Raw genomic sequence first — 16,492 nt, forward strand, 5'->3', positions numbered from 1 at the left:
GGTTGGCTTAGGTGGCTAGCATTTTGTTAAAATAACACTGACGATTCCTGTTTTGGCTGAAATCAACTGAACTGCTTCCTCACCCTGAGAGCGGAAGGCAATGACAAATCACCAATGAGAGAAAAAAACTGACAACAAAATGACTCACGATGAAACATCAGCAAATGTCAAGCCAAGAAGCCGCCTTTAGAAAGAGCACACGTACAATACCTTTTCATTATCCCTTAAATTATTCCATGGTTTGGCCTCCACTTTTCTACCTGCAAATTCATCCTATATATTGATTTCTTTGAGTGAAGCAAAATTTCCTAATATTAGTCCTAAATGTGCAATTTATGAATTTGACCCCATGTGCGTCAGTTCTTCTTACTTCAGATAAAGTCCTGGATTTTCATGGAGTCTGAAATACTCTGGAGTCATTATCCAAATTCTGGGATTGGCACCATCATTCTCAGCACCCCCATTTTTATCTGGCATGGGACAAGGGCGCAAGCAGCAAGCCGGCACCCTGCGCCCCTGATCTAGCCAGTTTCCGTTGTGCGGGTAAGGTCACAGCGAAGCTATTATGCTTGGTTGAAAACCCATTTTAGTAAAAGGAATATCTGAATAGGGTTCTGTTTTCCTAGCTGAAGACAACTATTGACTTTGCTTGATTGACATCTTAAGTGGTTGCAATATTTTTTAAAGAAGTCTTTTGTCAATGTCTCAATGTTTGTTCGCAGAAGATTAAAAGGTGTAAAGTGTTTAAAGACTCTATTATTGATACTATAATGGCATCATAGAAACCCCCACAGTGCAGCAGAAGCCATTTGGCCCATTGGGTCTGCACCAACTCTGACAGAATATCTTAACCAGGTCACTTCCCCCACCCTATCCTTGTAACCTCACACATTTACCATCTAACCAAAACATTTTGGAACACTAAGGGACAACTAAGCATGGCCAATTCATCTAATCTGCATGTCTTTGGACCATGGAAGGAAACCAGAGCACCCAGAAGAAATTCACACAGACAAGGGGAAAATGTGCAAACTCCACATGGTCACCTAAGGCCAGAATTGAACCAGTTCCCTGTTGCAGTTAGGCAGCACTGCTGACTACTATAAGATAGCCTGGTTTCCACTCCCTAAGTAAGGAAAAAGAAACCAAAGTGTTAATCGAGAAAATCCAGACTGTATCTAATTTGTAAGAAAAGAATCATAAGATGTGATAACATTCAGAGTGTTGGGTGGGACTGAAGGAAGGGAAATGAATGGCATAGCATAGGCTGGAAAAAAAGGTTTGAATTTGCTATGGCACTGAAACAAATTTAGTAAACATCAGATAAAATTGAAAAATACTTCAGGAAAAATAGGGCAAACAGATAAAAACAATAAAACAGATCCTGTCAACAAGATAGTGTGGGATAAGTGAGCAGTTGAATAAAGATTTTGACGTTCAGTTACTCTCCATCAACTATTGAATGTGTTATATTAACATGACTCTAGTGTTGCAAGATTGGTGTTGCTAATACCTTTAAAGACTTTATTTTAAAACTACAGGTGTCTTCTATTTGTTCTTTTTAGGCATCTAAAATACCTTCTCACAACTTGGCCTAAACTTAATTTTAAGTTCGGCTATTTAATTCTGGTATGTGGGCATTGCTGAGGACAACAAAAATAATACTTTACCAATGTTGATGCATTCTTCTCTAATCAAATAGGGCCACCTTCTTATAACGTATAATTACTTGTACAAGCATGCACCTTTGTTGGCCAGCCTGATACATTTATGCTTCTGTGTGCATAGTTTTCAAACAGTGCACAATTGACACTGTGCAGCTGATGCAATGAGTCGAAAGACTGATGCGTTGAGGCAATCAACCACATTACATGGACTTGGAGTCATATGTAGACCAGGTCAGGACAGCAGATTTCCTTCTCAAAAGGTTATTAATGAACCAGATGGATTTTTACTACAACCAATTATTATTTCACAGAGAATAGCTTTCAATTTGCTGAAGTTGAATTTTAAATTCCACGGGTTACAATGGTGTAGTTCAAACCCACATCCCCAGATTATTAACCTGGGCCTCTGAATTACTAGTCCAGTGACACCGTCTCCTTATTACAATGCAAATGCTATTTTCTTCTACACTTGCCTCAGCACGACAGCTTACCTGGTCTTATCCCTTCCATTCATTCTACATTCAATGTCATGCCATTATTCATCACCCCAATACACTCAAGTTCTTTTGTATTTGGTTTGCCTCTTTCCTGTTTTTCGATCTTCCTCCTACGTATGACCTCAGGAATTGCCTGAATAAAGAATTTCAGGCTTTTCAACCTCGTTTCACAACTTAAATGCCTTTTACTAAGCGTCAGCTGGGTTGACTCTCAAACCCAATGGGCGGGATTTTACAGCCTGGCTTGAGCCGAAACTGGAAAATTCCGCCCGTGGTCAACGGATATTTCCATTGTCCGCCCCTTTCCCGCTCTGATTCCATGGTTGATGGACCTTGGAATTCCAGTGGATGTATCTAGCTGTGGTATGTTGATCAGAGTCACATAGTTTATTCACAACAGCTCCTTATTTTTGGTTTCACCAATCCTCAGTTCACCTCAGAAACTAACCATCTTCAGTATGCTTCCATCTTGTGGACTAATCACAAAGTTAAATATTAAGCCTTGTTAAAACATAAATGTATTAATGACAGTAATCTCCTCAAAAAAAAATTAAGTTAGCCTTTCTAGTCATGGGGCACTAAAAATGGTACTCATCATCACGTTTTTCTTTCATGGATCACGAACAGTCTTGAAGCTGAATATTTTAAACAGATGAGTTAAAATGGAGTGGGATGCATTTTAGATAAAAGCCTATGATAGCAATGTATAGCCAATGTTAAACAGCAGAGATTTTAAATTTGATAGGCCAATTGGCAGGTGCAGGGATTGCATGCATAATAACACTGCACCCAATTAAATGGTGCAGGCAAACATCATGCTGCTCATCTTCATGATCTGACCAACGACCCAGTGCTGCAGACTGCTGATTGGCTGCATGTTCAGCATGGGAGCCCAGATTCATCTGGCATGAGCACCAATTAAAGCCAACTTGCACTTCTTAAAATGGAAGCTCCAATCTTCCTGCAACAGTTGCTGAAGAGGCTGGGGAAGAGTGTCTGAGTGGGAATAAACTGGAGCAATGGAGCAGCAGGTCAGAGAGATCCTCGAAGGCAGTGCTGGAGGGCTCAGTAAAAGAGGTGGAAAAGATCATCTTTCTGCCGGAGAATAAAGGGTGATCCAGACCAACACTTTGCAGAGAATGGGAACAGATAGCCACAGAGATCTATACCAGGAGTCTGGCCCTAAGGACCTGGTTATAGTGGTCAATAAATTAATCTCCAAATGCCATAACCAACCAACTACACCATCAGCCTCACACATTGGTCAATGCACCACACCCATCAATTCAGGTAAGAAGCTGAACTAATAAAACAATCAGGATTTAGAACTGTTTTCTTGCCAATTCAGGACTTTTGGGAGAATCATGGCCATTGTGTCCAGTTTAGTCGGGATGCTAAGATCTCAAAGATGCTGCAGTGATGATTTACTACAAATTGACATTTTCCTCCTTAGAGCATGAAAGGCTAAAGGGTGGAACTGAGGGTATTGTGGCTAAGTTTGCAGATGATACAAAGATAAATGGAGGAACAGATAGTATTGAGGAGATGGGAAGGCTGAGAAAGTCTAGGACGGGTTAGGAGAGTGAACAAAGAAGTGGCAGGTGGAATACAATGTGGGAAACGGTGAGGTTATGCACTTTGCTAAGAAGAATAGAGGTGTAACCTATTTTCTAAATGTGGAGAGAATTCAAAAACTGGAAGCACAAGGGGACATGGGAATCTAAGTTCAGGATTCTCTTAAGGTTAACTTGCAGGTTGAGTTAATAGTTAAAGTTAAATTTTTTATTTATTAGTCATAAGTAGGCTTACATTAACACTGCGTTGAAGTTACTGTGAAAATCCCCTAGTCACCACACTCTGGCACCTGCTCGGGAACACCGAGGGAGAATTTGGCATGGGCAATGCAATTAATTAGCACATCTTTCAGATTTTGAGAGGAAACGGGAGCACTCAGAGGGAACCCACACAGACATAGGGAGAACGTGCAGACTCTGCATAGGTTACGACCCAAGCAAGGAATTGAACCTGAGCCTCTGGTGCTGTGAAGCAGCAGTGCCAGCCATTGCGCTACCCTGCCGCCCAATGCAAAGTTAGCATTCAATTCAAGAATACAAGAATACAAAAGCTGAGGCTTTATAAGGCTCTGGTCAGATCACATTTGGAATATTGTGAGCAAGTTTGGGCCATGTGTCTAAGGAAGGATGTGCTGACTTTGGACAGGGTCCAGAGGAGGTTCACATGAATGATCCTGAAAATAAAAGGCTTGTCGTATGAGGAGCATTTGAGGACTCTGAGACTATACTCAATGGAGATTAGAAGGATGGGGGGGGAGAGCTCACTGAAACTTAGAGAATACAGAAAAGCCTGGATGAAGTGGATGTGGAGAAGATAACTCCATTAGTAGGAGAGACTAGGATCTGAGGGCACAACTCTAGAGTAAACGGACGTCCCTTTAGAATCAAGATGAGAAGGGATTTCTTCAGCCAAAGGGTGATGAATCTATGAAACTCATTGCCACAGAAGGCTGTGGAGGCCAGGTTATTGAATGTATTTAAGACAGAGATAGGTGGGTTCTTGATTGGTAAAGGGATCAAAGATTATGGGAAAAGGAGGAAGAGTGGGGTTGAGAAACATATCAGCCATGATCAAATGGCAGAGCAGACTCAATGGGCGGAGTAATCTACTTCTGCTCCAGTGTCTAACGGTATTTAATAAGTGTGTCTTAAAATGATCAAGAGCCTGGTAGAGATGTGGCATTTTTTAAAAACATGCTGCTACTTACCCACAACAGTCAAAGTTTGGACTGAAATGTCTAGTTTGGTTATTCCATCTGGGGCATTCTGAAATGTTGTGAAGAAAAGAGTTATCTCCTGCAGCAGATCTTAGTGGACACATGATGTGACATGCTCCATGTCCTGGAATTCATGGCCACAATTATACTTGGGGTCATCCCTCCTCTTTCACCTGGTAAGGAAGTGTCCACATCTCCCAGGCCCTGCACTGATTCAGCAGGCCCTGACTGCTGGCCATCTTGTTCAAAGGAGGTCAAAGCCAGGAACTTCTGCTGTTGGTCTGTCACAACATATTGGTTCTTTGCACTGTATGTGCACTATTATTCTGTCCACCTGCTTAGTTACATCCTTAAATTTTTATGCTGTGTCCTGCACTAAATCCCAGCCATTCATCTACACCAATGATATAAAACTGCTTATACAAACAAGTAGAACATTAATATATGACCTAAACCTAATGAAATATAACTTCTAAACCTAGCGCCTCCACCCCAACCCAGAGCAGACGCTTGTGATAGAACAGTTACACCACAGGGAAAGAACCCAAAACTTCCTTCTGCAGTGAGTTTTCATTATCTGGAATGCACTCTCTGTAAGGGTGGTGGAGGCAGACCTAATAGCAACTGTCTAATAGATAAATAGTTAAAGTCAACAAAAAATTGCAGAGCTATAAGAAAACAGCAGCAGGCAAGGTTAATAGGATAACTCTACCAAGAGCCAGCACAGACACAATGGCCTCCTTCTGTGCAGTAGGATCCTGATTATCAGGAAGATTATTTTTTCTTTATATTTATAACCATGACCAGTTTCCCCTTTTCCATTCAACTATTATTGTATTTGTACCAATTGCACATAGGACATTGTTCACTATTGATTGTGTTTTTTGTCGGAATCCATGGACTATCGTTAAATTAAATGTCATAATTGTCAAACTTAGTTATTTTTAATTATTTGGAGTTACTTTTACAACAGTGACAAAGGAAAAATTTTGGCTACAGAAGCAGTAATTTCATCTTTACATGTGGAATGGATGGTAATAATAAATCGTGGTCATGTTACCTGGACTCTTTAACAATTGTCATCATAAGCATTCTGTTTGTTCCAATATTATGCAGGTCAATGTGTGTATGAGAAACCAAACCCCTCCGCTAAATATTCTTACCACTCTTGAGAAAACAATACCAAGCTCATACACTGGATAAAAGCAAATTACTGCAGATGCTGGAATCTGAAACCAAAAGAGAAAATGCTGGAACATCTCAGCAGGTCTGGCAGCTTCTGTAAGGAGAGAAAAGAGCTGACATTTCGAGTCCAGATAATCCTTTGTCAGCTCTTTCTCTCCTTACAGAAGCTGCCAGACCTGCTGAGATGTTCCAGCATTTTCTCTTTTGGGATCAAGGTCACACAGTTGAGCTAGGTGAAGAAGAGAGTACTTCAACACTTAAATGGTGTTGTTCTGTTTTACGTTTGGCATTAATAAATTGGCACATTCATGGAATGCTTTACGTTAGCAAAACTTGTGGACATTGAAAGCTGAAAAGAAACCAAGTGCTTTATCTACTGAAAGTATAAAGAAATGAGAGGGTTACCTTTCTGAGGCTTCTTTACAGGAAGGAGTATTTTCGCCATTCCTGTCTTCTGAATTAAATTCATTGTCTTCTGAGTCTTGTTCCAGCTGTTGGCACTGTTCAGACCTCGCCTCCGAGCTGTGTAGTGGCTGACAGGTCAGGGGGTTGCCAGGTGAGTCTCTGTGATACAATTTCCTCTTTGTGCATCGCAGTAGCTTTTGGTATGCCTTGCGGAAATCCCGGTTGAGGGCAGCATAAAGAATGGGGTTCAAGGCAGAGTTGACATAACCCAACCACAGGACCACAGCAAAAACAGTCTTGTCGGAATGATGCCCTGAAATCCCTTCATGGGTAAACACTGTAAAATAAGGGAACCAGCAAATGATAAAGACCCCCATCACTGTCGCTAGTGTTACTGTTGCTTTATGCTCCTTCACAGTCGGCAGCGATGGGTTCAGTGCTGTGCATCCAGTGACATTGTTGATTCTCTTGGCCTGCTCCCTTGCAATTTTGAATATTCTATAATAAGTCAGGCACATGATGACTAAAGGGATATAGAAGGTGATGAAAGCATCCACGAGGGCGTAGACTTTGTTAAGTTCCAAGTGGCATTGATTGGTGTTGGCCAAGCTTTGCACTGACAGATCTTTGGTATTCCAGCCCAAGTTGATGGGTATGAATGAAACCATGATAGAAATGCACCAGATCAGACTGAGGAAGATGGCAACTCTGCTGGGAGTGACAAGCATGCTGTACCTCAGTGGGGCTGTCACTGCGTAGTAACGGTCCAAGCTGATTACAAACAAATTAAGGATGGAAGCTGTAGACAACATGACATCCAAGCTGGTATAGATGTTACAAAAGGTATCCCCAAATGGCCATTCTGATTCAAGTAGTTCTGAGATGGCTGAGAAAGGCAAGACCAGCAAACCCAGCAGTAGATCAGTGACCGCCAGGGATACAATGAAATAGTTTGTGTGGTTCTGGAGTTTACGGTTCAACCCCACCACTAAGCACACCAGCAAATTCCCGAAGATGGTTATTATTACAATCAATCCTAACACTAGTGCAATCAGAACTGTGGAGAACACTGTCCTGTGCTCAGAATCAATGGTGACATTCTGGCTCCTCTCCATCTCTTCAATGTTGGAAGTAGAAAGTGATGGTCAAAATTGTACTGGACAATGAAGTGAAGTGTTTAAAATTTAATATTTCTTAAGTCACAAGTTCGGAAAGAAGGGAAATCCATGTTTATTCAAGAGCATGTTGATAGGTCAGTTAAAATCCTCATCATCATCATCGCCATAAATACATACATGACTTACAAGCACCTGGCAGCTCCATGTGTGTATGGTGAGCACAACTTTTTCACTTCCATCCATCCTGCGTGTAGTGAGGCAAATTCAGCACTGTCAATTTGTGGATGTAGCCATGGTAATGGAGACAGCTGCAATAGAAGTGGCACAGTGAATGTCAGCTTCATTTTGGACCTCTGCTAACACAAAAGCTGGCAATCCAGAATTAACGGCAGAAAATCCTGGAAATACTCGGCCGACCTGGCAGCAACTGGCAAAACCTTTCTCACGGAAGTTGTTCAATCTGAATTGTTAACTCTATTTCTCTCTCCCAAAATTTTAGATCTGTTGAATATTTCCAGCATTTTCTGTTTTTTTTCATATTGGACTGAATCACAATCTTACTTCCAATGAATAGGTCTATCTCTCCAACTTATTGTCTTTCTCAGAGAATGTAAGTTGATGATTATGAGCACCAGGCTGAATTTTCTTAGTATGTGTTACATCAGATTTACCATTCCATTTATTGGTTGAGAGTTTGAGTTAACTCACATTTAGTTTTTCCATCTTTCTAGCTTCATTATCCAAATGGGTGGTATTGGTTTGATGCCATCAAATACTATGAGTTCTATCGAGTCAATTTAAATAGTATACATTTAGGATTTGGGTTCACTAATGTCCTTCAGGGAAGCAAATCTGCCGTCCTTATCTGTCTGGTCTACATGTGACTCCAGAACCACAGAAATGCGGTTGACTCTCAACTGCCTTCCAAGGGCAACTAGGGATGGGCAATAAATGCTGGCTAGCCAGTGATGTACCAAGTCCCATGATTAATTAAAAAAAAAGGATTGTTTGGCTAGGTATCAATGAACTGCAATAAATTTTTCAAGATGTACATTCAGCAAGGAAATATAGCTGACTCAAAGCTTCATTATCTTGGGAGTTTGGGACCTCTGCTGTTTGTGATATATATAAATGATTTGGAAGATGATGTAGCTGTGATCAATAAGTTTGTGGATGACATGAAGATTGCTGGAGTTGCGGATAGTGATGAACATTGTCAGAAATACAGCACGATATAGATAGGCTGGAAAATTGGGCGGAGAGACAGCAGATGGAATTTAATCCAGATAAATGCAAAGTGAAGCATTTCGGTAGATCTAACGTAGGGGGGAGCTATACAATAAATCGCAGAACCATTAGGAGTATAGACATAGAGGGCCTGGGTGTGCAAGTTCACAGATCCTTAAAGGTGGCAGCACAGGTGGAGAGAGTGGTGAAGAAGGCATATGGCATGCTTGCCTTTATTGGACGGGGCATAGAGTATAAAAGTTGGCATGTGATGTTGCAGCTATATAGAATGTTGGTTAGGCCACATTTGGAATACTGCGTCCAGTTCTGGTCGCCACATTACCAGAAGGACATGGAGGTTTTTGAGAGAGTACATAAAAGGTCTACCAGGATATTGCCTGGTATGGAGGGTCTTAGCTATGAGGAGAGATTGGGTAAACTGGGGTTGTTCTCCCTGGAAAGATGGAGATTGAAGGACGACCTAATAGAGGTGTATAAAGTTGTGAAGGGCATAGATAGGGTGAACAGTGGGAAGCTTTTTCCCAGGTCAGAGGTGATGAACACAAGGGGTCACAAGTTCAAGGTGAGGGGGGGCAAGGTTCAACACAGATGTCAGGGGGACATATTTTACACAGAGGGTGGTGGGGGCCTGGAATGCACTGCCAAACAAGATGGTTGAGGCGGACATGGTGAGATCGTTTAAGACTTATCCAGATAGCCACATGAACAGACTGGAAATAGAGGGATTCAGACAAATGATCTAGTTGGGCGCATGAGTGACACAGGCTTGGAGGGCCGAAGGGTCTGTTTCTGTGCTGTATTGCTCTTTGTTCTTTGTTCTTTGAGTGGGACAGAATGATGCCTGTATCATTCTGCTCATCTGTTTGCTAAAGGTATTAAAGTAACACTTAATTCAGGTCTGTGGTTTTTTTCTTCTGGTAATACACATGCTGAGTCACTGCTGGTAAACCAGCATCTCATTCCTTTAAGTTTGACTGTTGGGTTTTTGAGGTGGAGCTACAAAGGCACAATAAATACACAGAAAGAAAATACTGCGTATCAGTAACACAACTTTGTAACATTAATTTAAAAAAACAAGCTTGGTACCTTATTAGATACAAACCAGCAACCACATAACGTGTAGGGGTGCACAAACAGTCAAATGTCAGACAGGCCACAAGTTAAGTTACTGCAATGCATTACTGTCTGCAGTAGTTTATCAATAGAGATTCTTTGTATTGGTTTCCAGATGATTAGATAAAGTACAAATCAGACTATCACCAAGGTAACACTTTCCAATAAACTTATGCTTTTATTTGCCAGTTGAATGTTTCCAGTGAAACGAACATATCTCCTCCACCCAACCAAAAAGCACGAAAGGATTGCATATTCCCTAAGCTTGAAAGATAAAGGTGATGCTCTGACTTCACACGCTGGGTAGGGAACCTCAGCCACTGTGGGCACATTAGAAATTTGGACCCCTCCTCTGCACCACAATGATCTGACGAGAAACTTTGAACCTTGCCCATCTTAGAGTGTCAATTTGAAAATGTCTACTTCATACTTACTAGTTGGACAGTACAAACAGGATTTGAATTCATTTGCATTTCAGTTCCCTAAAGTCGGGTTTCGTCTTTCCATAAAATGATTTGTTTTTATAAATTAATCTACTGTACTTTTTCAAGGGAAAACCAACATTATACCAACTTTGTCCCCTTTCCCCACCCCAAATGTTACTGTTATCATAGAAATCATAGAATCCCTACAATGTGGAAGGAAGCCATTCAACTCATCAAGTCTGCACCGACTCTCCAAAACAGCATCCCACCCAGGCCCTGTCCCCATAACTCCATGTTTTTACTCCACTCATTCTACTAACCTAGACATCTTTAGACACTAAGGGGCAGTTTATTGCGGCCAATCTCCCTAACCTGCACATCTTTGGACTTATTATATTAATTTTAATATACATATGTCAGTTACAATATTTTATCTCAATTAGCAGTTCCCTGTTTTGATAAAAGATCAACTACCTGCAAAGTCAATGCTTTCTCTACAGATACTCCCTGACTTGCTGAGAGTTGATGATGTGGAGTTGCCGGCATTGGACTGAGGCAAACACAGTAAGAAGTCTCACAGCACCAGGTTAAAGTCCAACAGGTTTATGTGATAGCAAAAAACTAGTGGCATTTCTTGGACTTTAATCTGGTGCTGTGAGACTTCTTATTGTTGAGAGTTTCCAGCCTTTTCTGCTTATATTTGTGATATCTCATTTTAGTTTACAGTGAAGGCTGTGTAATATGTTTATTTTATGCTCTGGAGAGTTCATAATCATATTTTCATATTTCACAATGCAAGTGCAACAATTACATTCAAGATGATAATAATCAGTGTCATTTTTAGTCCAGACCTCGAACAACCAAAGTACGATATGCACCAGTTCTGATACAAGGTCATTAACAGTGGGGTAGATGATGGTGAAGTGGTAATGTCATTTGTCTAAGGGTCAGTTTTGCTCAGTTGGATGGACAGCTGGTTAGTGATACAGAATAATACCAACAGCGTAGGTTCAATTTCCATATCAGCTGAAGTTACGTCTCATAACTTGAGGGCCCAGCTCTCTCAACCTTGCCCCTAACCTGCAGTGCGGTGATCCTCAGGTAAAATCACCACCAATTGCAGCCGATGGTCATCTGGGACAATGGCGAACTTACCTTTAGTAGTTCAGAACTAGAGTAATGATTTGGGGATCCAGTTTCGAATCCCACAGCAGCAGAATGGAAAGAAATGAGTGCTTCGGGCTCACTTATCTGGTCTAGCCTTAACTGTCCTCTAGAGGAAGCACTGAGGGTGGCAATATAGTCTAGGTGGCAGACTGCAATGTCCATCACCTACAGTAGCACAGTAACACCACTACTGACCAAGTCAGGGCAATAAACTCTAAAACAATGAAGAACAGCTTGAGAAGATGACACAAAATGCACATTAATTCTTTGGATTTCCTCAACGTTCCCAACAAGGAGCAGAGCTCACATGGACTGCTGGTTATGGAAGTGCAGGGCCACAAACCCTTATTTTTTTATCCATTAGTTTAAATGAATGGAAACAGAAAGATTGTGGGCCTGTGGTCGACAGACCAGTGAATCTGTTTGTGCTGTTCTTATCCAAGGAGATCTGATTGGGAAATCATTCCTAAGAGGCACCCTGGTAAAGGATAGTGTACAAGACACAAAACAAAAGTTTGCTCTGTGGATTTGAAGCACGTTTCTCTCAATCCATTTGCCTTTTCTTTTTCTGGCTTTTGAAGGCTTGGCCATTCTGGTATTAAGTTCTTGACTAATCATTAACAAAGATGTTAGATCTTGGAAAGGTAATATACCGTGAGGTTACAGCTTAATTTCAAAGTAGACAGTCTTTGTAAATGTTTGTTTTACTCATTTAACTGCATTTAACTGTCATTTAAGTGTGAGTTTTACATGGGTAGGTGTGGATCGAAATAAAATGTGGAAGTTTCACTCTGATGGCTCCCAAATTGACTTTGCAGTGAAGCTACATCTTGGAAAATCCCTCTGGAAGGCCATCTCAACAACAGTAACAATAACAACTTGCATTTATATACCATGTTTAATTGTAATAAAATGTCTCAAAGACACTTCACAGGAGTATTATCAGGCAAAATTTGATATGGAGCCATATACAGAGATTGGACAGCTAAAGACTGGGTTTTAAGCATAGCTATAATGGAGGAAAGAGAGGGAGGAACATACGAACATAGGAACATAAGAAATAGGAGCAGGAGTAGGCCATCTAGCCCCTCGAGCCTGCCCCACAATTCAATAAGATCATGGCTGATCTGTCGTGTCTCAGTTCCACATTCCCGCCCTCTCCCCATAACCCTTAATCCCCTTGCCTATCAAAAACCTATCAACCCGCGTCTTAAAAATATTTAGCGAGGCAGCCTCCACCACTTCAATGGGCAGAGAATTCCAGAGATTCACCACCCTTTGAGTGAAGAAGTTCCTCCTCAACTCCGTTGTAAAGGAAGTTTAAGGGTGAATTCCAGAGCTTCAGCTCAGGCTGCTGAACGCATAGCCACTAACAGTGGGGCAAAGAAAATCAGTGTCAGAGTTGGAGAAATGCAAAATTGAGTGTAAATTTTAGGGGTCAAAGAGGTTGCAGTGATAGAGTGTGACTCATGCTGATTTCAGTTCACATTGGTTTATTTTTAACTCCAGCCTGATGAGAAGTTACATTTTACAAAGCGCGGAACCTGACCATGATACCTTCTGGACGAAGAAAATCCATATATGGGCAAAAAAGCAAAAGGTTGCAGAAACTGGAAATCTAAAATTAGAAAACACGAGAGACACTCAGCTGGTCAGGCAGAATTTGTTGAGGAAACAAAAATCAGTTGTTCAGGCTTAAACCCATCCTCAGAAATAAACAAATATTACAGTCCAAGTGCACAGGAAAAGACTTGGGATGATGTTCTGTGCTATTGTGAGTATCAGGAATTGGTGAAAGGGCAGAAGCAATATGGGGAAAAATCAAAATGGACATAACAACAAATTGTATTTCATAGAATCCCTACTGAGCAGAAGGAGGCTATTCAGACCATTGAGTCTACACTGACCACAATCCCACCCAAGCTCTATCCCTGTAACTTCACGTATTTACACTGCTGGTCCCCCTGACACTAAGGGGCAATTTGACATATCCAATCAACCTAATCTGCACATCTTTGGACTGTGGGAGAAAACCAGAGCACCTGGAGGAAACCCACACACACATGGGGAGAATGTGCAAACTCCACACAGACAGTGACCTGAGGCCAGAGTTGAACCCGGGTCTCTGGAGTGTGAGACAGCAGTGCTAACCACTGTGCCACCGTGCCATCTTTTCTGGCATATTTTTGCAAAGGAGAACATTCCAAGACAATCCAGTAACTGAGAGCGTACATTCCAGAGGTGTGTACACTGGACATTGGGAATGCACATTACAGAGGTGTGTGCACTGGACACTGGGAGTGTGCATTCCATAAGCATGTACACTGGACACTGAGATTGTACATTCCAGAGCTGTGTACCCAGGACATAGAGAATGTATATTCCAGAGATCTGCGCACTGGACATTGGCGTGTGAGAAGAACTGAAAGTTGGATAGTGTTTAGCTAATTAGAATCATGAAAATTTGGCAAAGTAGAATAAACTCCAGTGGTCTTGTGGTTCGGTGGGAGGAAAAAGTAGTTGAATGGCAGCAGGAATGTCCAGCACTCTGTCAGCACACTGACTAGATTGAATTGTATTATCATTGCTGATCAGTCAACATAAGAAGCAAAAAAGCAAGTGTTGGAAACCTGTAACAAAGAAACAGAAAATTTCAATGTATATTCAATGAATTAGTCTGCCTGTATTGGAAAAGGGGAGATTATGGGGTGAACTGATTCAGATGTTTCACATTGAAGTATGATACAATATAGTGAATGAGAGCAGTGACTGAGGAAGTTTCAAACCAGCGGCATTTGTATAACACCTTTCATGATCGAGGAAATAGAATCATAGATTTCCAAAGGAGGCCATTCAGCCAGAGGCTGGAGGCATGTTATGTTGTACCTCAGTTGACCCATTGGTGTTACAGGAAATAAAGTTGCAGCAAATAAACTAAAAGCTTCTGCAACCTCCTGACCACAGGAGGTTAAATATACTTCTAGGGGTTGGAGATAGAAGCACAGAGCAGGACAATCTAGAAGAATATGTTAGAAAGGCATTTTGGGGGAAAAAGAGGGTGGGATGGGGTATTATTCGGAAGAACGGGGATTGGGACATAGGATTATCGCTGCGCTGGAGAAACTGATCCACCTGAATGGCCCATTTATTTGCTGCCACTTTATTTCCTGTAATTCCAACGAGTCAACTGAGTTATAACATAACATGCCTCCAGCCTCTGGCTGAGCTGCTGGCAGGTTGTCTAAGCGGGGACTTCTTCCACGTGTGGATCATAGATCCAGGTTGCAGGATCCTGCAAACATGTCGAGTGTGTTATAGGTTTGAGCAGGTAGACAGGAGGTCGCCCTTTCCAATCGGGGCTGGAAAAGCAGGAAAAATGGCATTCTCAACAACCAGGGGTGCAAGGGCTCCAAAACTCTCAACTACACAACACAGCAAAACCCGAATGTTCTGCTCAGAACCTAACTGATTCATTCAAGCTTCATTATTACACCTTGACTCAAACACATTCGGCGGTGTCCAACAGGCGCACAACATATCCAACCATCAGCAGCGTTTGGCAGGGGATTCGGTTAGATCTGAAAACTTTCCTGGTGAGAAGCATAAATCTAAAGTTCTTGTTGTTTCTCTCTTTCTCTCCCTCACTCCCCAAGAGGTCCACCTCAAATTGAAGATTTTAAGAGATTGTGTAGCAAGTGTGAAAAGCTTCCCTCCTGCCTCGCCAAGGGCTGGCAAAACTTACAAATAGTGGCGTTTACTACCAAATATACCTGTTGGACTTTAACCTGGAGTTGTGAGACTTGTTAAAAAACTTACAAAGACAGGCTAGGCTGAAAATGAACTGCCATAAGAAATGAGCTGGGACTGGAACCCACGCTCCAAGCAACCGAAAGACTCTGGTTCCAAGTATAAGTTGTTATTTATTTACTTATCGTTCAGAGGTGTATATAATATATTCCCCGAATATCCCGGTCAAATTGGCGGAATGTTCGCGGGACAGTCAGGATGACAGAAGTTATAATAAACTGCGGGGAATACCTTACCTGGATTCCTGGTGTTGACGGGACGGCAGCAACTCACATGGGACAGAGCGCCGGGAGTATTTCCCTTGCTTGGTGTAATCACTGCTGAACTTCGGACTCTGCTGTCAATCCCTTTCGCTACTTCCAAGTGGCTCTGACAGGGAGCTGTACGCATGTGCGTTCCTCAAATAAGGCGTCCGCGTTTGTCCTTCTGCTAACATAAGTGTATGTGAAAGATGCTGTTTGTTTTTGGGTACACCTGGGACAGCCTCTTGTACAAGGGGAATTAAGCAGTACTACAATTATATTGAGTAGATAATTTAATACTAGCCATGTACAGGGTGTGCTCACCTCTGATTTTTAATATTTTACTGGATACATCTGCATATTTACTGTACAATAGTTTAGAACGTGAACAAAATCCATAAATCTTCACGATTATTGAATGTAAGCTTATACTGCCCCTTTTCTGGCATGTCCTACTCCCCTATTGATCCTCGGGGACAGTATATCTGACAAAGCGGTTTCTCTGTCTGAAGTCTCTGATTTCCCTCGCTTCTATTTCATTACATTTGTACTTCTGTTCTTGTCCACAAGAACTACAACACCGTGCATACTACTGATGTCAGTTCCACCTACCCACAGCAGACGAGATTCTTTTATTTGATTTCAAATGACCTTTTGACATCTTTGGAGTCGATTTGCAACTTTGAGTGTGATTTCTTCAAGTCCTTTCCAGAAAATTGCTCGGCTCGTTTCCTTAGCAGTTACAGCATCATGCACTCTAGACCGTTTTATTCAAGAAATTCACCGTGCTTTTCTGATGATTTTAAACTACAAAGTTGAATATAATA

At 41.6% G+C, this 16,492-nt stretch overlaps 1 protein-coding gene across 1 annotated transcript in view; it reads right to left on the reverse strand.

Annotated features, from left to right (window-relative positions):
- The window catches only part of LOC145351506 (histamine H2 receptor-like), a 29,571-nt gene extending 21,712 nt beyond the window's left edge, over window positions 1–7,859 (reverse strand). The window contains exons 1-2 of the mRNA XM_080201105.1: window positions 7,850–7,859; window positions 6,546–7,662 (exon numbers count right to left, since the gene is read on the reverse strand). Of these exons, the coding sequence (XP_080057231.1) occupies window positions 6,546–7,660 (1,115 nt within the window). The 5' untranslated portion in view covers window positions 7,661–7,662; window positions 7,850–7,859. The remainder of the gene's footprint in view (window positions 1–6,545; window positions 7,663–7,849) is intronic.
- Window positions 7,860–16,492: the final 8,633 nt, after the last annotated feature.

Source organism: Carcharhinus amblyrhynchos, chromosome 13 (genome assembly GCF_965287045.1).
Source record: "Carcharhinus amblyrhynchos chromosome 13, sCarAmb.v2.hapA, whole genome shotgun sequence".
In the NCBI taxonomy this organism is placed as follows: domain Eukaryota; kingdom Metazoa; phylum Chordata; class Chondrichthyes; order Carcharhiniformes; family Carcharhinidae; genus Carcharhinus; species Carcharhinus amblyrhynchos.